General features: G+C 38.8%; 1 protein-coding gene and 13 non-coding genes across 14 annotated transcripts; 2 read left to right on the forward strand and 12 right to left on the reverse strand.

Moving 5' to 3' along the window:
- The first annotated feature begins 6,626 nt into the window (after positions 1–6,626).
- On the forward strand, positions 6,627–7,259 carry LOC143463371 (general transcription factor II-I repeat domain-containing protein 2B-like). Its single transcript, XM_076961838.1, has one exon. It carries the CDS (start codon positions 6,627–6,629, stop codon positions 7,257–7,259), a length of 633 nt encoding a protein of 210 aa, XP_076817953.1.
- A 3,486-nt stretch (positions 7,260–10,745) lies between these two features.
- Positions 10,746–10,905, forward strand: LOC143463696 (U1 spliceosomal RNA). The gene has a single exon (XR_013118450.1). It is a non-coding gene; the product is annotated as a U1 spliceosomal RNA (small nuclear RNA).
- An 8,302-nt stretch (positions 10,906–19,207) lies between these two features.
- Positions 19,208–19,367, reverse strand: LOC143463693 (U1 spliceosomal RNA). Its single transcript, XR_013118447.1, has one exon. It is a non-coding gene; the product is annotated as a U1 spliceosomal RNA (small nuclear RNA).
- A 225-nt stretch (positions 19,368–19,592) lies between these two features.
- Positions 19,593–19,763, reverse strand: LOC143463686 (U1 spliceosomal RNA). The gene has a single exon (XR_013118440.1). It is a non-coding gene; the product is annotated as a U1 spliceosomal RNA (small nuclear RNA).
- Positions 19,764–19,987: 224 nt separating this feature from the next.
- Positions 19,988–20,151, reverse strand: LOC143463642 (U1 spliceosomal RNA). Its single transcript, XR_013118397.1, has one exon. It is a non-coding gene; the product is annotated as a U1 spliceosomal RNA (small nuclear RNA).
- Positions 20,152–20,376: 225 nt separating this feature from the next.
- On the reverse strand, positions 20,377–20,540 carry LOC143463649 (U1 spliceosomal RNA). The gene has a single exon (XR_013118404.1). It is a non-coding gene; the product is annotated as a U1 spliceosomal RNA (small nuclear RNA).
- A 224-nt stretch (positions 20,541–20,764) lies between these two features.
- On the reverse strand, positions 20,765–20,928 carry LOC143463621 (U1 spliceosomal RNA). The gene has a single exon (XR_013118377.1). It is a non-coding gene; the product is annotated as a U1 spliceosomal RNA (small nuclear RNA).
- A 224-nt stretch (positions 20,929–21,152) lies between these two features.
- On the reverse strand, positions 21,153–21,316 carry LOC143463652 (U1 spliceosomal RNA). The gene has a single exon (XR_013118406.1). It is a non-coding gene; the product is annotated as a U1 spliceosomal RNA (small nuclear RNA).
- Positions 21,317–21,540: 224 nt separating this feature from the next.
- On the reverse strand, positions 21,541–21,704 carry LOC143463622 (U1 spliceosomal RNA). Its single transcript, XR_013118378.1, has one exon. It is a non-coding gene; the product is annotated as a U1 spliceosomal RNA (small nuclear RNA).
- A 224-nt stretch (positions 21,705–21,928) lies between these two features.
- Positions 21,929–22,092, reverse strand: LOC143463647 (U1 spliceosomal RNA). The gene has a single exon (XR_013118402.1). It is a non-coding gene; the product is annotated as a U1 spliceosomal RNA (small nuclear RNA).
- Positions 22,093–22,317: 225 nt separating this feature from the next.
- Positions 22,318–22,481, reverse strand: LOC143463653 (U1 spliceosomal RNA). Its single transcript, XR_013118407.1, has one exon. It is a non-coding gene; the product is annotated as a U1 spliceosomal RNA (small nuclear RNA).
- A 224-nt stretch (positions 22,482–22,705) lies between these two features.
- LOC143463610 (U1 spliceosomal RNA) lies at positions 22,706–22,869 on the reverse strand. The gene has a single exon (XR_013118366.1). It is a non-coding gene; the product is annotated as a U1 spliceosomal RNA (small nuclear RNA).
- Positions 22,870–23,094: 225 nt separating this feature from the next.
- On the reverse strand, positions 23,095–23,258 carry LOC143463646 (U1 spliceosomal RNA). The gene has a single exon (XR_013118401.1). It is a non-coding gene; the product is annotated as a U1 spliceosomal RNA (small nuclear RNA).
- Positions 23,259–23,482: 224 nt separating this feature from the next.
- LOC143463623 (U1 spliceosomal RNA) lies at positions 23,483–23,646 on the reverse strand. The gene has a single exon (XR_013118379.1). It is a non-coding gene; the product is annotated as a U1 spliceosomal RNA (small nuclear RNA).
- Between the last annotated feature and the right edge of the window lie 90 nt (positions 23,647–23,736).

The raw sequence follows: 23,736 nt of genomic DNA on the forward strand, positions 1-23,736 counted from the left end.
CTTTAGCAATTTGGAGTAATTAAGTCTTTTAACTTTACACACTAACAATTGAAAAGAATGATCAAGAAATTGTTCAAACATTTGCGGTTGCGTTTAATTTCAAATTATCTGGTACATATGTGTAACCACAGGTTTGCTGTTTAAATCTGTGCGTGCCTCTTAAATTGTTATCCGAACAATGACATAAGTAGTATATTTTACTACAGTTTGTACACTGAATAATTTCATTGCGGCCTGGTTGCTGTAAAGTTTGTTTGGTGTTCGGATTCGTCTTTTGGTGATCTTTTTTCTTAGGAGATTGGTTTCTCGGTTCGATTGGGGGGTTTCACTGTCTCCTTTTGGTACTGTTGTTTCTATTATAGATTCATCATAATAATCAATAATTGGTTTTGCCGTAGCATTACCTTTATCGTGTTGTTTTATTGTTGGCTGTCGATTTCGGCTGGGGTTTGGTCGAGTTCTTCTGTATCAGCGTGGGAATGTCTGTTTTGTGAGAATTTTATTCCATCCGTCGTTGGATGACTTGATGATTCTAACGAAAAAGTTCCCGAGTGTAGGTTTTCTTTCGTTATTCTGTATTCACATTCTCTGGCGAGATGCAACAACAAATTGATCTATCGACTGCGTGGGGAAGTCGATTGGAACCCACGCGACGGTTATGTTGGTGAACTCATCTCCCTGGGCGATAGCACTCTGTACGTTTGGTACATTTCTCAATGCTTGGGCCATTTTCACGGCTGTATTTTTGCTGTTGAATGTCAATTCGATTTGCTGTCCCGGGAGCTGGACTACACCTTCTAAAGATGACAGTGGAATTTTCGCCTTTCTCAGCATTTCATACATCTCTTGGCGCTTTAGAGCGGTTTTAAATTTGAGGGAAACTTCTCTTTCTCTGTTGTAGTTTTTGGGTAGGTCAAAAGACCATATACCCTGTCTTTTGAATCGATCTGCGTACGTGAGTACCATATCTTTAGAGCTAGCCCTAAAGAGGGCTCCTTGCGGTGTAGCTCCGTTAATAGTTTCAGTAACTGGGGGAAGGTAGTCCTAAAAAGGACTCTTTGCAGTGTACCTTTGCTGAGGAAAAAACTAGCACTAACTAAAACTAACTGAAAAAAGAAGAGCCAATGGTTTGTATATTTGCACATTAATTCATAACACGCAAATAATGAAGAAAAAAACAAAAAGTACAAGGAACAAAATATGACACACACGAAAAAATACTATTTGATAAGTATAGCTTTTTGGTTTATGATTTTTCTGTTGATACTAAAGGTACTTCACCTTCACTTCTGTTATATCACATGGTAACATAATCACAATCAATCACAAAAAACACCATTTGTTTATGTGCCATGCGGCAATGCTTGACATAATACATATAAAGACACGAACATAGCGATGTAAAGACACTATACAACACATATTAAACTACGATTGAGTTTATAAGATTACGGTGGCATCAAATCATTCAATTTAAAAGCGGGGTCCAAGCGCAGCTCCAGTCTCCCACCTGCTGCCATTTGATTGAATCTGTATTTAAAGGCCCGGTATAAATTTGTTTCTAGTTTTCCTAATTTTCCATATTTGGTGTTTAACCATGGTGATTAATGCGCTCAAAGTCTGGTCCGCTACTTCGACCTCGATCCATTTAAAGTTAAAACTTTCTAAGTCTTCGATTTTTGTCATAGCCGGGTTGAGGTTGGCGAATTTTTGCGCAAATATTTTGACTGTAACCCAAAGTCGCTTTATCTTGTCGCATTTTCGGAAAGTGTGGTAGTCGGTATCTGGACCGATGCCGCAAAATGCGCACGATGTATCCGAGTTAATTTGGAAAATACCGCATTTTCCCCTAAAGGGTAGTTGATTCCACGCGCATCTGTAATTAAAGGTTTTCAAGTAATTTGGTAAAAACGGGTTATGAATCCTAGCCCATTTTATTCGGTTTTGTTCACTCGGCTTCAACCTCCTATAGTAGGGACTTGGTTGTGCGATGTGCGGGATATTGTTTAATTTCGGAACATCAAGTACATTAACCAAAACGGACATATCGATCGTGTGTTGACATTGATTCATTTCATTACTCTACCGAGGCAATACTTTTGTATCGATTTGACATAAGTTAGATCAGCGTAAATTTGGATATTTGGCATTCGGTAGCCGCCTTCTAACTTATCGCGTTGTAAAATATTGGTAGAAATTGCTGTTTCTTTGTCTTGCACGTATTGCAGAATATGATTATTTAGTTTCCCAATTATATCTTGGTCTGGAGGGTATGTTTTTGCAAACTGAGTGATTACTTTTAGTTGCGCTTTTACCTTTGGAATTAAGTTTTCCCATTGTTGGCGTTCTATAACGTTTCCGATTTCATATCCTAAAAACATTCGTCTGAAATAATAGAATAATGATAAGCAAAGCAACACAACCTCACAGCTCAAAAGATGTTATTTTGTCACCATGCAAACCGTGAAGTAGTCGTAGTCTACAATGAAGAAAAACACACTTGCTCCAAGCAGAAATAAAACACAAGAAAGAATTAAGATAAAACGAGGCGAGTTAACGAAAGCATTTTCATTCTTATTTGCGTGTTTATAAAGTGTAACAGGATGACAGCAAATTTTACTGTGGTAGAAGGTCAAAGAAAGAATTCTCAAGTGCATGTGCTCGATGGTTATAATGGATAGTAATCCAAGCCTTATGCAAGCCACAAGGCTGCACAATAATCATGAGGTGGAATTGTATGCAAATGAAACAATCAACTTAAAGAATAGTTTAAAAAGAGCTGTAAAAGCACATTGTGGAAGTTTAAGAGAGCTGTCTGATGATATCACTCGAGAAGATAGCAGTGCAGCTTCAGTATCGTTTAAGAGTATTACAAGTGCAATGTACAAAAGGAGTTCATCTAATGTTCCAAAGCTGCCAGCTGGGCCTGATGAGTTTTTTTCCTTGCTTGTTGCTCAAAGTTCAATCAACATTTTTGTGGAACATTGAAAGTTAGATGGTTAGATTTCTGGTGTGCTTTGGGCAACGCCAATTTTGTTCTTCATGATGGCACATTTTTCACTGTTCTCACTACTTATGTTCCCACTACCAGGATGTCAACCAAATACTCTATGTCTGACTTTGAAACTGCTACTTGAAACGCTTGGAAAGCACGTTTTCCCCATATTCAACTTACAAGCAGTTCTTGTGGCGAAAAAAAAACCTTGGCTTGACAGGAACATTTTTTTTTGCTTTGAAGCCAGGCAGTGGTTTAAGGCTGTAATGGCTTTACCTTTTGCCCCAGCAGAAAATATTCAAGAAGCATTTGTTCTGAATATCAAAACGATAAATATAAATCCGTCAGTTTCAGTAAAACTTCAAAAATTTAAACACTACATAAAGTCCTATTGGATTGATAGAATAACCCCTGCTGACCTATCAGTGTTTGGACATGAAATTACTACAAACAATGGTGCTGAGAGTTTTCATGGAAAGCTGAAGCAAAGAATTGAAGAACACAGACCCAACATATGGGTTTTTATGGGGCTCTGTAATCATGTGTTATCTGACTATAGTACAAGGCTTGGGCATATCTCAGCCAAGAAAACGCCTGACTCAAAATGTGATGTAAGCTGGACAAACTGCAAACTCTCATATATCTTGCTCAGTGTCTATATCAAATCGGCAATTTGACTTGGAGATACCGTGCCAGATGTTCAAGTGGATCCAGCTTCGACCGGCGACATAGCTTCAACATCACACAGATGTTGTGCTCTGCTACTACTGCTCTCTGCCTTGTGGGCAAGCTATTTTCATGCAAACATGTGCCAAACGCATCACTGAAGATTTTCTTGGATACTTGTTGGATTATATTTTGTGTATATACTATAGTATAATGTTTGAAATGGTAGTTGATCAACTGAGTGACACATTCTTTTAACGTTCATTGGAGTGACAAATAATTCATGCTCAACTGAGTGACAGTTCATTTGAGTGACACATTGGTGAGTATATACTGTTCAAACTACAGTAATGCTACAATCGGGTCTTGCTCGTACAAATAACATCCAGGAGGCCTGGCATCACCGCTTCAATGGAATTGTCAACAGATACCACCAAATAATTGAAGAGTTTCAAAGCGAGCATCATAGAGTTTCCCAAGAACTCTTTCGCCTTGAATTTGGTGTTTTCATGATAATCCCCGGAATTCACGTTTGGTACATAAATATACATGTATATTACTTTTAACTTGTGACTATGTAGGCCTATTGATAAAATTGCACTGATTATTCTACCCTCTACATAAAGGGTCTCTCAAGTATTTGACAATTCAGATTTGAAACTACTCATTAAACTTTACAGTACTATCACATCACTTTCAAACTCTACCATTTATGCGGAGAAACATCTGCTATTACGTCACAATGCCTATTCACTTGTTGAATACAGTTGTCACAATAACGTTCGTAATTGCGCCAGTCAGGTGTAGGCTAGCCTAGTATTGAATAAATTGCTATAGTTTAAAAAGCTAAATTACACATGTCTTCTGCTTCGAAAAAAAGAAAAATCACAGACGAAAGGAGAGTTTTTCAAGATAAGTGGAAGGAGTTATATTTTATCACCGCGGTCAGATACTAGTCCAGGGGTTCTTAAACTTTTTGGCACGCGCCCCACCCTATTGCAAAATAAAAAAGCATTAAACAAAACAGCAATTTATTTTCAATTAACTTTCATTAATGTGAAGGATGCAGTTGTTTTTGAGAAATCAAACGTTTATTTCGAGGCTTTGTAGAAGATAATGCACATCTTAGGTCGGCTTCACAGTCGAGTTTGTTCCTTGGTTTTGTCTTTATATTCATGAAGATGACGCTGCAAAGGACTTGGTCTCAAAGCGTCGTTGCTTAGCTTTTCTAAGGGATCACGACATATGGCCGTGAACAAACTCACCGGCGACAACTGGTAGTGGACAACTGACCGGCAACAAATTGGCCGGCGATGAAATTAACCGTGACGTAAACTGGCGACAAATTGGCCGTCAAAAGGTCAAAATTCTAATTCACTCTCTAGTCGCTATCTAGTCACTATCCAGTATGTGTATTGCAGTCAAGGTTGCCACTCGTAGAGTTTTTTGGCCCCTTGTAGGGTGTAGGGTGACCCATATTCATAGATTTCCTATTGTTACATGCATTTTCCCGGTCTAGACGAGTTGTTTGATAAGATTATGAAACAATGCGTTGTAGCCTATCTCATGTCGTAACAATCGACTCAATCTAATAAACAGGATGTTATCAATGCAACACCCAACCATTTGGAAATTTATAGAAGCTTTGAGGAAATTGCAGAACATAAACAAAAACAAGATTGAGGCGCTCTTTGCCCAAGGGCCTCCTGTCAAAAGGAGAAAATACAAGGATCTGGATGCGCGACTTCAAACCATCGTTGAAGATTTTGCAAACCGTGACATATTAGATTTTCTCAGAGGCATCGCCCACAACCTACAATTTGCGCAATAAACTTCCTTATTTGTCAAATAACAGTTTGTGTAAATTTTAGTGCCCTTATTATGTAGTGTCATATGTGTTTTGCAGTGAACGTCTTTTAATGTTGTTACTCGTATTTCTCGTATTTCCGGAAATATTTCTGTTAATTTCAATAAATGTTTCAATGCGTATTGAAATAAAATATACTACCATCAACTTAAACACAATAATTCAACACTTGCACGGTCAATTTACCTCCCGGTCAATTTTCATTCCGGTAAGTCTGTTCCCGGTTAGTTTGTTCGCGGTCAATTTACGTCACGTTCAGTTGTCCCTGGTGAGTTTGTTCGCGGTCATTTTCCCGCGGCCATATGTCGTGGAACCCTTTTCTAAACATATCACGCATTGGGGTACAATTTTTCCGTTCACTGTGGTATCTGTAAAGCCATACTTCAGATCATTTTGGTCATACTTTCTCTTTTTTACTAAAATACCTGGGTATTAAATCAATACTAAATTTAAGTTTTACTTCATTTTACGGTTTTAATATTGGCTGACGTTGGTTTTACCCTATACATTTGTAGAAGTTTTTCTAGTTGCGCCTATTTCTATATCATGACGTAACAATTGACGTATTTCAGAATCCAAATTTCAAAAATACAATTGCCATGGTGAAACACTTTAAAATTTTAGTAAAAATGAACCTAAAGCGAAAAACAAGAAAGCATGTTTAGACATAGCTCATATAATAGACAGTTTGTCATCTCTAGCACTACCGTTCATCATCTCATACGCGCGTCCTCCCAGTTTACAAAAGATAGCTGTTATGAAGGAGTATAACATGCATCGGCACTTCGAAACAACGCACCGCGATAAATATGATGCTTATCAGGGCAAAGTAAGAGAAGAAAAAATTAAACAACTGAAATCAGCATTTTGCAAACAAACTTGGAAAAGTGCTTCGAGAAACATGGATTGCCATGGGTTAGGCCTGTATGTTTGGCCACAGACGGTGCACCGGCGATGCGTTCTAGCAATGTGGGTGCAGTTGGATTTATGAAAAACAAACTAAACAGTCTTGAAACCGAAAGAATCAAATTCGCTAGTGTAGACTGCATTTTACACCAAGAAGCCCTTTGTAATAAAAGTCTACAAATGAAGGAAACGATGGATGTTGTAGTTAAAACAGTCAAATTTATACGATCTTGGGGGTTGAATCACAGGCAGTTTAAATCATTTCTTGCCGGTATGGACTCTGAGTATGGTGAACTACTTTATCATACTGAAATGAGATGGCCGAGTCGTGGAAATGTTTTGAAGCGTTTCTTTGCACTCAGAAATGGTATCGCTTCATTCATGAAAATGAGAAACAGGGCAGTTCCTTTGCTGGCTGATGCTACTTTCCAATGCAATCTTGCTTTCCTAAAAGATATTACACATCATTTGAATGAATTTAACTTGAAGCTTCAAGGTAAAAAACAAATTATTACACAGATGTATGACCATGTGAAATCGTTCGAAGTCAAACTACGTTTATGGATGAAGCAGTTGGGTGAGGGGAATTTGACTCACTTCTCAACTCTGAAGTCCTTAGGAAAAGTTGAAGCCCAATGCATGAAAGAATATACAGAATTGTTGTCTAATTTACTTCAACAATTTGAAGTATTAGAGCCGCAATTTCGACTTTTTTCAGCGCCATTTGCTGTAGAAATTGACAATGTAGCTGAGGAATTGCAGATGGAGTTAGAGGAACTTCAATGTGATACTATCCTGAAGAAGAAGTATGTAGGGAGGGAGTAGGGATTCCAGAATTCTACACATTTCTTTCACGAGAAAGGTTTCCGAAATTACTCTCTACTGCTGCAAGAATTATTGCAATGTTTGGAAGCACATATGTATGTGAGCAATTTTTTCATCGATGAAGATTAACAAGACTGTGCTAAGGTCACGTTTCACTGATGAACATCTGCAAGCAACTCTGATATTGGTTTCTGCTGACAAGTTGAAGCCCAATATCGATGTCCTTGTCCATAAAAAACGCTGCCATTTAAGTAGCCAGAACAAAAAATAACTAGCTTAAATCATCAGCCTACTATTTTTTATCTTTTATTGTGTTCTTGTTGGTTGACATTTCATTGTGAATTGCGGTCCTTTGGCATTTTACACGTCCTCATAAGGCCTCCAGAGCAATTTGAGTTTGAGACCCTTGCTCTACATCGCAATCTACTTCTTTGAAATTTCTTGTAGGGTGATTGATTAAAATTGCAACTCCCTGATCTTGATATTTCTTTTTCGGCGTCGAATTGAAAAGCGCTCTTGATTCCCCATATTTTTGCACCATTCATTTTCCTTATCAGGGGGACATTTAGTTTCTTGTAGCAAAATTAATTGTGCTTTATCTCTTTTCTTCAAAGCCTCGAACAAGTCGCTGCGCTTTAGGGGATCGTTCAAACCTCTGCATTTAAGGGAAGTGATACTGAGGTATGCAGTCAAGGGTATTTGTAAAATTAAAAACGATAAACACTTATCTTATGTTTTTGTGCGCAACTAATTATAGTAATTACAAAATGGCTGCGAATTGCGAGTTTACTAATAAATGCAGGCCTTGGCAATTTAAAGTGATAAAAAAGTTTTTCAACTTTATACACGCACATTGGAAACGAAAAATCATAAAATTGTTCAAACATTTGCGGTTGCGTTTAATTTCATATACTAGCGGGAAGGTATGCTGTTTGAATCTGTGCGTGCCTCTTAAATTGTTATCAGAACAATAACATAGGTAGTATACTTTACTACATTTTGTACAATGAATAATTTCATTGCGGCCTGATTGTTGTAGAGTTTCATTACAAGAACACATGATTTCACCTTCGTAAATGTGTTCACTCTAGTTATTGGTGTCTGCATTGTAAGTCTTTTCTTCTTCCATTCCATCTTCTTTTGGTCTTTGTGTCAAAGGGTATTCGTCGGTGCTGGACGGGTCTCTATTCCGTTTTCTTTCTTCTTTGTCAAGGTCGGCTTCCCTGATTTCAATGATTGTTCCGTCGAAATGATCCACAATCTTTTGGAGCTTAGGTGGTTTAGACTCTGGTAATGGCGACGAATGTCGGTTTTTCTCTACGTTTTTGTACAACTTAAAATTACTTGAAAGTTCTGGATATTCATCTTTCGAAAGATAGTGGTCGTCTCGCTCGGCTGTATTAGATTTATTTGCAGGTGTTCCGCCCGAAGTACGCTGACTTTCCACGGGTCGTTGACCTCTTCTTGTTTCTTGCCTCTGTGTGGACATTCTTTTACGAGATGTCCAGTCTCTGCACAAAAATAACAAGATTTGACTTGTCCTTCGTATTGTAATATGAATCGGCAAGGACCGAAGAAAATGAAGGGGGGCGGATTGGTTGCTACTAAGTCCTTTTTTAAAACTTTAAAAATTCTCCGACCATCTTTTAGACCTTTGATACTGTCTCGGCCTTGAGACGAGGAATTAGGTAGACCCATTTGCTTTAGTGCATCTTCAAGGCTAATGTTAGGAAAATCTATTGGGACCCAGCCAACGACCAAACTTGTGTGTGCGTCCCCTTGCGTGCAAAACACCATCAATTTCGTTTAGCTTTTCAGCAAGTTTTATGGCGACTGACTTGTTTACACAGGTAATTTCGACGTTTCTACCTGGTCTCTGAACTAATCCCTCAATGAAGTGGAGTGGGATGGATATTTGTTTCCTTGAGAATATCATAAATTTCAGCCCTTCGTTTGGGTTGCGTTAGTTTTATAGAAACTTCTCTCTCTTTGCAATAACTCTTAGGTAATTTAAATTTCCAGTGGTTATTCAGACTTACTCTGTCTGCATAAGTTAACCCTTTAGAGGAGGTTTGATCCCCCATGCCGACGTAGGGCAGAGTAATAAACACCTTTCAGTAGAACTGCAGCTAAGGCTATTTCTGGTTGAAGTGCTGAAGTTGATTCTCCTTGAAAACACCTTTAACAAGGTTCTAAAGTAGGAACTGAAAATAACAACTGGTTGAACAGCAAAAGTAGTAATTTTTTTATTAAACGCTCTCAACGTCGTCAAGGCACGCTTAATATAATGATAAAAAAAAGGATCGTGAAACATTCAGAGAAGACGCATAGGAACTGGAAAACGTTCTAAATCAGGAAACACATTAAAAAGTTACATAAAATCTTTAATTTACTGTAGAGTTAAGTTCTTTGGGGTTCGGTTCGTAGATATATTCACAGCTTTCGCACTGAAATGGCTTATATCTTTTTTTAACATATTGGAGCGATAATGTGGTACAATGTGGATTAGATCGTAGCTTCTGCAAGCGCGCCGGAGGCTTTTAATTTCGTTTATTCGTATTCTGGAAAAATCAAAAAGGAGATGACGAAGTACAACGACGTTCCTACATCGTTGTACTTCGTCTGAATCTCCGCTTATATCTTTTCTTTTGTTTTCTCGGTTCTCCTGCTTTCCGAGGTTTGTTCGTTAAAGTCGTGTTTTGAGCTCTCCTTTGGTGGATTTTTTGCTGTTGGTCGGCTCCTCTCCGCATTTTGGGCACTCTTTTGTTTTCCTCATCCAATTCCGAAATCTGAGAAGTTGTTGTCGGAGGATCTTGTTCATCGGTATTGTCGGTGTTTGCTTAAGAGCAGGTTTCAACTTGTCCGTCATAACTTACCGCGCATCGTATCTTGCCCAAGTAGAAGTATGAAGGTAGTTGGTGTTGTTCATCGTTTGTTTTTTCACGTTGTAGATTCTTCTGCCATCTTTAATTCCGTGTTTGTCCACACCCAACTGGGCTGGACCTTCGATATCCAAGTTTGCAAGGATTTCATCTAAATGTTGTTGTGGGTAATCAATTGGAACCCATCGAATGGTGAGATCAACTCTTTCGTCGCCATGAGCGGTGGTTGACTTTACTTACATCTGGCCTCCTTTAAAGTATACCTGCGAAACGTATTGCATTTTTCTTGTTATCTAGGGTAATATTTACCACATTTCCGAGTTTCTGGATGATCCCTTCGATATAGGTATAGCGTATCGGTATTTGGATTTCCTTGAGCAGTAGGTAGATATCCTCTCTCTTGTTTTCTTTTGCATGGATGATAACTTCCCTGTGATTACAGACAGTATTCTGCAGCGAGGTCGTTGTTCCATTGTCTTTTAATGCGATCTGCATATGTGTCTCAGCCATCCTTCACATATACTTTTCAAAACTTTAAGTCTTCACTCTGGTAGCATTTTACTTTCCTTCTCTTCAATTTTTACTTCATGATCTGTTTTTGCTTTTGTGTATAAAACTACCATACCGTGATCATGAAGATGGTGGGCTCTGGATGAGGCCTGCCCATTGCACATCGGGTCGGCTGACTTCTGCGAATACTCCAAATGCGAGTAACTCGGTCGTACAATTTCTGTCAGTGGGGACTGCGTTCGCGCTTTCCCCGGATTGTTAAAAAAAAAGATTAAACAGTAACTCGGCATTTGCGGTGACCCGAAGTGGATAGATTAAATGTTGTTTCCTTTTCTCCGCCTGCAGGAACTGGAACATTTTCCATCTTTCCCTTATCGGCATTTCGTTAATCGAACAGGCTAAGCTCACATCGAAGACAAAACTACCAAGGTAACATTGAGGTAATATTTGTTGAAGAAAGCTTATTCATCAGTTTATTTATTCTTTATGATGAGATTGTCTTAGCCATCGATCAACTGAAGATAAATAAATCCCCTGGTGGTGATGGTCTCACTGCAGAATTTTGCAAAACTCTCATCCCTAAGAAAGGTGATCACTCAAAATTATCTAACTGGCGTCCAATCTCATTATTGAATTGTGATTACAAAATCTTGAGCACGATTATTTATAATAGACTGTGCCCAATTCTAAACAGCTATATAAGTGACTCCCAACAATGCGGACTGCCTTCCAGATCAATGATTAACACTCTTTTAAGTACTACATCCGTTCTTGAACACCAAGAACTGTTCCAAGCACCCTTCGCCTTATTACATATTGATTTCTCCAAAGCCTTTGATGGTGTCTGTCACTGTTTCATGTTTGCTGTTTTACAGCATATTGGCATCCCCTCGCACCTGCTAAATTGGATCAGGATTTTATATCACAATACCTCTTCTCGCATTCAAACGCCTTATGGTCTTACCGATTCGCTCCAAATCAACAGTGGTGTTCGACAAGGTGACCCACTTAGTATGCTGCTCTTCATACTTACTACTGACATACTATCCAAGAAAGTTGAACTCAACAAAAATATACACACCATCAAATTGGGAAAACAACACCTCACCATTCAGCAATATGCGGACGATACTTTTTTCTTTTTAAATGACGAGCAATCGGCCAAGGAACTCCAAACAGTAGTCACGTCTTTTTCGGACATGTCTGGGTTCCGCCTAAATCACCAGAAAACCAAAATTTTGCCAAAATTTGTCAGTCTCAACAGTTCAAAAGCAAGCTCCTGCCACTCTTTCCGGAGAATCAATTTTCTGACAACATCCACATTCTAGACTTTCTTTTTGAACCAACTACTCCTAAGGATTATTAAACTGAAGAATATCTTCAACCTGCACAAACATCGCCAAGTCTCCATGCTTGGAAGAGTGTCTTTGCTTAATGCCCTTTTCATACCACATATCCTTATCCTTGCAAGATTTTCCCTACCGGATCCAAAATGTTTCCGCCAAATCCAGAAACTCTTCTTTTCATCTCTTCTCTTTTCTTTTTCTGGATCTTCTTTTCTCTGGCATTCACAGCCTTTTGAACCCGTGCAAATATCGCATCTAACTGCCGCAAAATCAAATGGTGGTATCAACTTCCCAGATCCGATGCTCAAGATCTACGCATCTTTTGTAATGCCTTTCAAATCCCTCTTCTTCAGGGTTCACCCCAATCATTTTTGGTACCATTGGATGTTATTTAACCTTGGCACTAAAGTGTTAACCATTCATAAATCAAGCTGTTCGAATAGTACCCCACATGGTGCGAAACCAAACCACCATTGGATGACCGCTCTTAACATGTATGAAAACAACCAAATGAAGTTGATAGACTGGTCAACAACCACATTCAAAGAAATCTATAATTATATATAATTATATATATTATATAACTATAATTATAAGATAATTATCTTAGAGATAAACAAAATGATGGATCGGTACCACTAAACTCCAAGGGTGAGCAGATCTCCTGGAAAAAGACTTTACTCCAGTTTTCACAAGCTAAAACAAATACATTTGCACAACAAGAAAGAAGCCTCTCCTACAAAACATCTCACAGAGCCTTCTGCATGTGTTCCTTTCATCAAAAATTTGGCCTATTCCGACGTAGCAACGGTTCCACAAGACTAGTAAATTGTAAACTTTGCCATCACCCCAAGGACACATCAGACCATTTGTTTGTTCACTGCCCAATCTCCCACCAAATTAAAATCAAACTGGAACGGTATATTGCATCTCTCTTGAAAAAAACCAACCAATATCTCTCCGGACACAATCTTATATAATGATACTTGCAACTCCCCATCAGATTTACTTATACTGAAGGTGCTATGTCTGTACAAAGAAGAACTATATAGTCATAAGCGATCGCTAGATGTTGACAATGCATATCTCACTGATAAAACCATGTTCATAAATGAAATGGTATGGAAAATCAGAACCAAATTCAAACATTTTATTGTACATCTAGATCAAGCTAGAAGGAAAACATTGCCTAATTTACCTTTCCCGTAGACAATCTTATATATCCATGTATGTTTGTCCTGTTGTTTTCCTTTCGTGTTTGTTAGTGTAACAACTCACAAGTAACAATATTGTGATTTGATATAAAGCTTATAGTTTACATCTATAGCATTCATCAACCCTCCCAAATTCAGTGTACCTACAATGCCTAAGCCTCTCTTATTACAACGTATTATTATTATTATTACATATTTCCTTACATTCAATGCTAATCTTTTACCTTTTTTCATATATCTGTTTATTTATGTTTGTAATAACTAATTTTACTTTATACTATATATACTGAATAATTTTTTGGATCTGTTTGACAAATTGTGGAATTATCCCTGGAACTATTACTTACAAATGGATGCAATATGCCACATGGGACCACTTTATTCAACTGCAACCAACAATCCTAAATTGGCTCATGGAACTCCTCTCTATATACCAAACTCAATGTTTTCTTATGTTTTTGAAAAATACATATATTGTTTTCACTCTGTGTACATGTTTATGGTAACAACATGCTCAAAAATTATGCTACCTATCATGATAACATGTATTCATACATGAATCTGCTATGGATTTTCCTAAACGTGTTCAAATTATTATAAATATGTGTGATTTTGTGTTATACATTAATGTTCTCTTGGGTTTCAACACTTGGGATTCCCCTGCAATGATCCTGCCTAATTGTAAATTTGCGCTAAATCATATAATTTTAAATTACGCTTTTGTTTTCATGTCTCGAAACTAATGTTTGCTAACCATTTACTCAAACATGTCATTTCTATGGAACTTCCAAAAATATAACCAAACTTTGTGACTATTATTCTTACGACTTTTATGGTATATTAACTTTTAAAAAAAATGAAGATGGTGGGCTCCGCCTAAATCACCAGAAAACAAAAATTTTGTGAAGGTCTCCACAGTTCTAGGGGTCATTTCCCAATTCAAAGAGATAGGCTTTTCAATGCAAAGTACATTAAATCAAGAAGCTACCAAAGCAAAACTACATCATAAACCTACCCTGAATGTTGGCTTGCAACGAGATCTAGGTTATGACTGCCTACAGTCTTAATTTGGACAAAATCCATTTACTCAGTTTTCTATAACAATTGCCTAAACTTTACAACAAGTTTTTAGCTTACAATTTTAGGACAAATACTCCAAAATACCAAAAATTCAAACCCACACAAAATTTACAACTTAGCCTAGACCTGGAACCAGCTGTCGCCAAAACAACAACAAACTATTCCTCATCGACGTCACATGCGCGTTGGACCGGAAAATTTCTTACTTTTTTTAATATGACGCATTGAGTGCGACACTGTCACAATCGCCGTGTTGCCGGCTCAAAAATGTCTTTCTATTGGGAAGTGACCCCTCAAAAGCAAGCTCCTGTCATTCTTTCAGGAGAATCAATTTTATGACAACATCCAGATTCTAGGCTTTCTTTTTGGAGCAACTACTCTTAATGATCAATCAAACTGGAAGAAGATGATTATTAAACTGAAGAATATCTTCAATCTGCACAAACATTGCCAAATATCCATGCTTGGAGGAGTGTCCTTGCTCAATACCCTTTTCATACCACATCTCCTTACCCTTGCACGATTATCCTAACCAGATACAAAGTGTCTCCGCCAAAAACTCTTCTTTTCATTTCTCTGGCATCCACAGCCTTTTGAACCCGTGCAAAGATCACACCTAACTGCTGTAAAACTAAATGGTGGTATCAACTTCCCAGACCCAACACTCAAGATTTACGCGTCCTTTGTAATGCCTTTCAAATCCCTCTTCTCCTACGTTCACTCCAATCACTTCTGGTATCACTGGATGTTATTTAATCTTATTACTAAAGTGTTAACCATTCATAAATCAAGCTACTCTAATAGTACCCCACATAGTGCGAAACCAAACCACCATTGGATGACTGCTCTTAACTAGGCCTACCATATTTTCATCGCCAAAAAAGAGGACAATTTCTTCAGTAAGTACAATGCAAATAAAGTTTTACGTTTAAAGAATTTATCACATGTTTTTGGATAATTATACGCATATGCACAGGTAATGCATTCAGCTTCAAAATCATTACGTCCTTTTCTGAAAAAAGGATACTTCTGCCGCAGTTCATCAGAAAACACAGTGTTCCTCTTTGGCATTATTGCTTAGCTTTATTTAGATTTTATGTTTGTCTAAATTAAAACAATGATAATAAAAATGATTAGACCTCATGCTGTCGCTGAAAAGTCATTTGACTTGACTTGGGCCTCATGCCGAAAAGTCACATAAACATATAATTCTGTTGAAAATATAACCAAGAAAGCGCAAAATGCAAAAAAGGAGGACATTTGGGCATTTTTCAGTGTCCTCGGAGGACAATTCATTATTCTATAGAAAAGAGGACAAATCCTCCTAAAAGTGGACATATGGTAGCCCTACTCTTAACATGAATGAAAACAACCAAATGAAGTTGCTCGACTGGACAGCAACCACATTCAAAGATATCTATAATCACTTTAGAGACAAACAAAATGCTGGATCAGTACCAATAAACTCCAAAGGTGAGGAGATCTCCTGGATAAAGACTCTACTGTATTTCTCGCAAGCCAAATTAAATATATTTACGCAGAAAGAAAGTAGTCTAACCTACCAAATATCTCACAGAGCCTTCTGCATGGGTTCATTTTATCAAAAAATTGGCCTATTCAAATATAGTAACGGTTCCACAAGAGTAGTAAATTGTAAACTTTGCCATCACCCCAAAGACACATCAAATCATTTGTTTGTTCAATGCCCAATCTCCCACCAAATTAAAATTAAATTGAAACGGTATATTATTTCCTTGTTGAAAAAATCAACTCATATCTCTCCGGACACATTATTAAATTATGATATTTGCAACTCCCCATCAGATTTACTTATACTGAAGGTGCTATGTCTGTACAAAGAAGAACTATATAGTCATAAGCGATCGCTAGATGTTGACAATGCATATCTCACTGATAAAACCATGTTCATAAATGAAATGGTATGGAAAATCAGAACCAAATTCAAACATTTTATTGTACATCTAGATCAAGCTAGAAGGAAAACATTGCCTAATTTACCTTTCCCGTAGACAATCTTATATATCCATGTATGTTTGTCCTGCTGTTTTCCTTTCGTGTTTGTTAGTGTAACAACTCACAAGTAACAATATTGTGATTTGATATAAAGCTTATAGTTTACATCTATAGCATTCATCAACCCTCCCAAATTCAGTGTACCTACAATGCCTAAGCCTCTCTTATTACAACGTATTATTATTATTATTACATATTTCCTTACATTCAATGCTAATCTTTTACCTTTTTTCATATATCTGTTTATTTATGTTTGTAATAACTAATTTTACTTTATACTATATATACTGGATAATTTTTTGGATCTGTTTGACAAATTGTGGAATTATCCCTGGAACTATTACTTACAAATGGATGCAATATGCCACATGGGACCACTTTATTCAACTGCAACCAACAATCCTAAATTGGCTCATGGAACTCCTCTCTATATACCAAACTCAATGTTTTCTTATGTTTTTGAAAAATACATATATTGTTTTCACTCTGTGTACATGTTTATGGTAACAACATGCTCAAAAATTATGCTACCTATCATGATAACATGTATTCATACATGAATCTGCTATGGATTTTCCTAAACGTGTTCAAATTATTATAAATATGTGTGATTTTGTGTTATACATTAATGTTCTCTTGGGTTTCAACACTTGGGATTCCCCTGCAATGATCCTGCCTAATTGTAAATTTGCGCTAAATCATATAATTTTAAATTACGCTTTTGTTTTCATGTCTCGAAACTAATGTTTGCTAACCATTTACTCAAAAATGTCATTTTTATGGAACTTCCAAAAATATAACCAAACTTTGTGACTATTATTCTTACGACTTTTATGGTATATTAACTTTTAAAAAAAATGAAGATGGTGGGCTCCGCCTAAATCACCAGAAAACAAAAATTTTGTGAAGGTCTCCACAGTTCTAGGGGTCATTTCCCAATTCAAAGAGATAGGCTTTTCAATGCAAAGTACATTAAATCAAGAAGCTACCAAAGCAAAACTACATCATAAACCTACCCTGAATGTTGGCTTGCAACGAGATCTAGGTTATGACTGCCTACAGTCTTAATTTGGACAAAATCCATTTACTCAGTTTTCTATAACAATTGCCTAAACTTTACAACAAGTTTTTAGCTTACAATTTTAGGACAAATACTCCAAAATACCAAAAATTCAAACCCACACAAAATTTACAACTTAGCCTAGACCTGGAACCAGCTGTCGCCAAAACAACAACAAACTATTCCTCATCGACGTCACATGCGCGTTGGACCGGAAAATTTCTTACTTTTTTTAATATGACGCATTGAGTGCGACACTGTCACAATCGCCGTGTTGCCGGCTCAAAAATGTCTTTCTGTTGGGAAGTGACCCCTCAAAAGCAAGCTCCTGTCATTCTTTCAGGAGAATCAATTTTATGACAACATCCAGATTCTAGGCTTTCTTTTTGGAGCAACTACTCTTAATGATCAATCAAACTGGAAGAAGATGATTATTAAACTGAAGAATATCTTCAATCTGCACAAACATTGCCAAATATCCATGCTTGGAGGAGTGTCCTTGCTCAATACCCTTTTCATACCACATCTCCTTACCCTTGCACGATTATCCTAACCAGATACAAAGTGTCTCCGCCAAAAACTCTTCTTTTCATTTCTCTGGCATCCACAGCCTTTTGAACCCGTGCAAAGATCACACCTAACTGCTGTAAAACTAAATGGTGGTATCAACTTCCCAGACCCAACACTCAAGATTTACGCGTCCTTTGTAATGCCTTTCAAATCCCTCTTCTCCTACGTTCACTCCAATCACTTCTGGTATCACTGGATGTTATTTAATCTTATTACTAAAGTGTTAACCATTCATAAATCAAGCTACTCTAATAGTACCCCACATAGTGCGAAACCAAACCACCATTGGATGACTGCTCTTAACTAGGCCTACCATATTTTCATCGCCAAAAAAGAGGACAATTTCTTCAGTAAGTACAATGCAAATAAAGTTTTACGTTTAAAGAATTCATCACATGTTTTTGGATAATTATACGCATATGCACAGGTAATGCATTCAGCTTCAAAATCATTACGTCCTTTTCTGAAAAAAGGATACTTCTGCCGCAGTTCATCAGAAAACACAGTGTTCCTCTTTGGCATTATTGCTTAGCTTTATTTAGATTTTATGTTTGTCTAAATTAAAACAATGATAATAAAAATGATTAGACCTCATGCTGTCGCTGAAAAGTCATTTGACTTGACTTGGGCCTCATGCCGAAAAGTCACATAAACATATAATTCTGTTGAAAATATAACCAAGAAAGCGCAAAATGCAAAAAAGGAGGACGTTTGTCGTGGGACGTGGAGGATGTATGTTTGTCCTGCTGTTTTCCTTTCGTGTTTGTTAGTGTAACAACTCACAAGTAACAATATTGTGATTTGATATAAAGCTTATAGTTAACATCTATAGCATTCAACAACCCTCCCAAATTCAGTGTACCTACAATGCCTAAGCCTCTCTTATTACAACGTATTATTATTATTATTACATATTTCCTTACATTCAATGCTAATCCTTTACCTTTTTTCATATATCTGTTTATTTATGTTTGTAATAAATAATTTTACTTTATACTATATATACTGAATAATTTTTTGGATCTGTTTGACAAATTGTGGAATTATCCCTGGAAATTTTACTTACAAATGGATGCAATATGCCACATGGGACCACTATCTCCAACTGCAACCAAAAATCCCAAACTGGATCATGGAACTCCTCACTAAATATCAAACTCATTGTTTTATTTTGAAAAACACATATATTGCTTACACTCTATGTACATGTATACAATTCCTTTGTTCTACAAATATTACCTCAATGTTGCCTTGATAGCACGAACGCAGTCTTCACTAACAGAAATTGCACGACCGAGTTACTTGCATTTGGAGTAATCGCAGGAGTCAGCCGACCCGATGTGCAATGGGCAGGCCTCGTCCTGAGACCACCATCTTCATGATCATGGTGTAGACTCTCGTCAGGTAAGTATGCTTGAGGAAACGCATAAACATGCTTTGATCTACAAATATTACCTCAATGTTGCCTTGATAGTTTTGTCGTTGACGTGAGCCTGTTCGATTAACGAAATGCCAATAACGTTAAGATGGAAAATGTTCGAGTTTCAGCAAACGGAGAGTAGGGAACAACATTTAATCTATCGACTAAGGGTCACCGCAAATGTCGAGTTACTGTTTCATCTTACTTTTTGAACAATCTGGGGAAAGCGCGAACGCAGTCCCCACTAACAGAAATTGTACGACCGAGTTACTCGCATTTGGAGTAATCGCAGGAGTCAGCCGACCCGATGTGCAATGGGCAGGCCTCGTCCTGAGCCCACCATCTTCATGATCATGGTGTAGAGTGTAGACTCTCGTCAGGTAAGTATGCGTGACGAAACGGATAAACATGCTTTGATCTACAAATATTACCTCAATGTTGCCTTGATAGTTTTGTCGTTGACGTGACCCTGTTCGATTAACGAAATGCCAATAAGGGTAAGATGGAAATGTTCAAGTTTCCGCAACCGGAGAGTAGGGAACAACACTTAATCTATCGAATTCGGATCACGGTAAATGTCGAGTTACTGTTTCTTTGAACTTTTTGAACAATCTGGGGAAAGCGCGAACGCAGTCCCCACTAACAGAAATTGTACGACCGAGTTACTCGCATTTGGAGTAATCGCAGGAGTCAGCCGACCCGATTTGCAATGGGCAGGCCTCGTCCTGAGCCCACCATCTTCATGATCATGGTGTAGACTCTCGTCAGGTAAGTATGCGTGACGAAACGGATAAACATGCTTGGATCTACAAATATTACCTCAATGTTGCCTTGATAGTTTTGTCGTTGACGTGACCCTGTTCGATTAACGAAATGCCAATAAGGGTAAGATGGAAAATGTTCGAGTTTCCGCAAGCGGAGAGTAGGGAACAACACTTAATCTATCGACTTCGGGTCACGGCAAATGTGGAGTTACTGTTTCAACTTACTTTTTGAACAATCTGGGGAAAGCGCGAACGCAGTCCCCACTAACAGAAATTGTACGACCGAGTTACTCGCATTTGGAGTAATCGCAGGAATCAGCCGACCCGATGTGCAATGGGCAGGCCTCGTCCTGAGCCCACCATCTTCATGATCATTGTGTAGACTCTCGTCAGGTAAGTATGCGTGACGAAACGGATAAACATGCTTTGATCTACAAATATTACCTCAATGTTGCCTTGATAGTTTTGTCGTTGACGTGACCCTGTTCGATTAACGAAATGCCAATAAGGGTAAGATGGTAATGTTCGAGTTTCCGCAACCGGAGTGTAGGGAACAACACTTAATCTATCGAATTCGGATCACGGTAAATGTCGAGTTACTGTTTCTTTCAACTTTTTGAACAATCTGGGGAAAGCGCGAACGCAGTCCCCACTAACAGAAATTGTACGACCGAGTTACTCGCATTTGGAGTAATCGCAGGAGTCAGCCGACCCGATGTGCAATGGGCAGGCCTCGTCCTGAGCCCACCATCTTCATGATCATGGTGTCGACTCTCGTCAGGTAAGTATGCGTGACGAAACGGATAAACATGCTTTGATCTACAAATATTACCTCAATGTTGCCTTGATAGTTTTGTCGTTGACGTGACCCTGTTCGATTAACGAAATGCCAATAAGGGTAAGATGGAAATGTTCAAGTTTCCGCAACCGGAGAGTAGGGAACAACACTTAATCTATCGACTTCGGGTCACGGCAAATGTGGAGTTACTGTTTCAACTTACTTTTTGAACAATCTGGGGAAAGCGCGAACGCAGTCCCCACTAACAGAAATTGTACGACCGAGTTACTCGCATTTGGAGTAATCGCAGGAATCAGCCGACCCGATGTGCAATGGGCAGGCCTCGTCCTGAGCCCACCATCTTCATGATCATTGTGTAGACTCTCGTCAGGTAAGTATGCGTGACGAAACGGATAAACATGCTTTGATCTACAAATATTACCTCAATGTTGCCTTGATAGTTTTGTCGTTGACGTGACCCTGTTCGATTAACGAAATGCCAATAAGGGTAAGATGGTAATGTTCGAGTTTCCGCAACCGGAGTGTAGGGAACAACACTTAATCTATCGAATTCGGATCACGGTAAATGTCGAGTTACTGTTTCTTTCAACTTTTTGAACAATCTGGGGAAAGCGCGAACGCAGTCCCCACTAACAGAAATTGTACGACCGAGTTACTCGCATTTGGAGTAATCGCAGGAGTCAGCCGACCCGATGTGCAATGGGCAGGCCTCGTCCTGAGCCCACCATCTTCATGATCATGGTGTCGACTCTCGTCAGGTAAGTATGCGTGACGAAACGGATAAACATGCTTTGATCTACAAATATTACCTCAATGTTGCCTTGATAGTTTTGTCGTTGACGTGACCCTGTTCGATTAACGAAATGCCAATAAGGGTAAGATGGAAATGTTCAAGTTTCCGCAACCGGAGAGTAGGGAACAACACTTAATCTATCGAATTCGGATCACGGTAAATGTCGAGTTACTGTTTCTTTGAACTTTTTGAACAATCTGGGGAAAGCGCGAACGCAGTCCCCACTAACAGAAATTGTACGACCGAGTTACTCGCATTTGGAGTAATCGCAGGAATCAGCCGACCCGATTTGCAATGGGCAGGCCTCGTCCTGAGCCCACCATCTTCATGATCATGGTGTAGACTCTCGTCAGGTAAGTATGCGTGACGAAACGGATAAACATGCTTGGATCTACAAATATTACCTCAATGTTGCCTTGATAGTTTTGTCGTTGACGTGACCCTGTTCGATTAACGAAATGCCAATAAGGGTAAGATGGAAAATGTTCGAGTTTCCGCAAGCGGAGAGTAGGGAACAACACTTAATCTATCGACTTCGGGTCACGGCAAATGTGGAGTTACTGTTTCAACTTACTTTTTGAACAATCTGGGGAAAGCGCGAACGCAGTCCCCACTAACAGAAATTGTACGACCGAGTTACTCGCATTTGGAGTAATCGCAGGAATCAGCCGACCCGATGTGCAATGGGCAGGCCTCGTCCTGAGCCCACCATCTTCATGATCATTGTGTAGACTCTCGTCAGGTAAGTATGCGTGACGAAACGGATAAACATGCTTTGATCTACAAATATTACCTCAATGTTGCCTTGATAGTTTTGTCGTTGACGTGACCCTGTTCGATTAACGAAATGCCAATAAGGGCAAGATGGAAATGTTCGAGTTTCCGCAACCGGAGAGTAGGGAACAACACTTAATCTATCGACTTCGGGTCACGGCAAATGTGGAGTTACCATTTCATCTTACTTTTTGAACAATCTGGGGAAAGCGCGAACGCAGTCCCCACTAACAGAAATTGTACGACCGAGTTACTCACATTTGGAGTAATCGCAAGAGTCAGCCGACCCGATGTGCAATGGGCAGGCCTCGTCCTGAGCCCACCATCTTCATGATCATGGTGTAGACTCTCGTCAGGTAAGTATGCGTGACGAAACGGATAAACATGCTTTGATCTACAAATATTACCTCAATGTTGCCTTGATAGTTTTGTCGTTGACGTGACCCTGTTCGATTAACGAAATGCCAATAAGGGTAAGATGGAAAATGTTCGAGTTTCCGCAACCGGAGAGTAGGGAACAACACTTAATCTATCGACTTCGGGTCACGGCAAATGTGGAGTTACCGTTTCATCTTACTTTTTGAACAATCTGGGGAAAGCGCGAACGCAGTCCCCACTAACAGAAATTGTACGACCGAGTTACTCGCATTTGGAGTAATCGCAGGAGTCAGCCGACCCGATGTGCAATGGGCAGGCCTCGCCCTGAGCCCACCATCTTCATGATCATGGTGTAGACTATCGTCAGGTAAGTATGCTTGACGAAACGGATAAACATGCTTTGATCTACAAATATTACCTCAATGTTGCCTTGATAGTTTTGTCGTTGACGTGACCCTGTTCGATTAACGAAATGCCAATAAGGGTAAGATGGTAATGTTCGAGTTTCCGCAACCGGAGTGTAGGGAACAACACTTAATCTATCGAATTCGGATCACGGTAAATGTCGAGTTACTGTTTCTTTCAACTTTTTGAACAATCTGGGGAAAGCGCGAACGCAGTCCCCACTAACAGAAATTGTACGACCGAGTTACTCGCATTTGGAGTAATCGCAGGAGTCAGCCGACCCGATGTGCAATGGGCAGGCCTCGTCCTGAGCCCACCATCTTCATGATCATGGTGTCGACTCTCGTCAGGTAAGTATGCGTGACGAAACGGATAAACATGCTTTGATCTACAAATATTACCTCAATGTTGCCTTGATAGTTTTGTCGTTGACGTGACCCTGTTCGAT

The sequence above is a fragment of the Clavelina lepadiformis genome, chromosome 6, assembly GCF_947623445.1.
Source record: "Clavelina lepadiformis chromosome 6, kaClaLepa1.1, whole genome shotgun sequence".
Lineage (NCBI taxonomy): Eukaryota > Metazoa > Chordata > Ascidiacea > Aplousobranchia > Clavelinidae > Clavelina > Clavelina lepadiformis.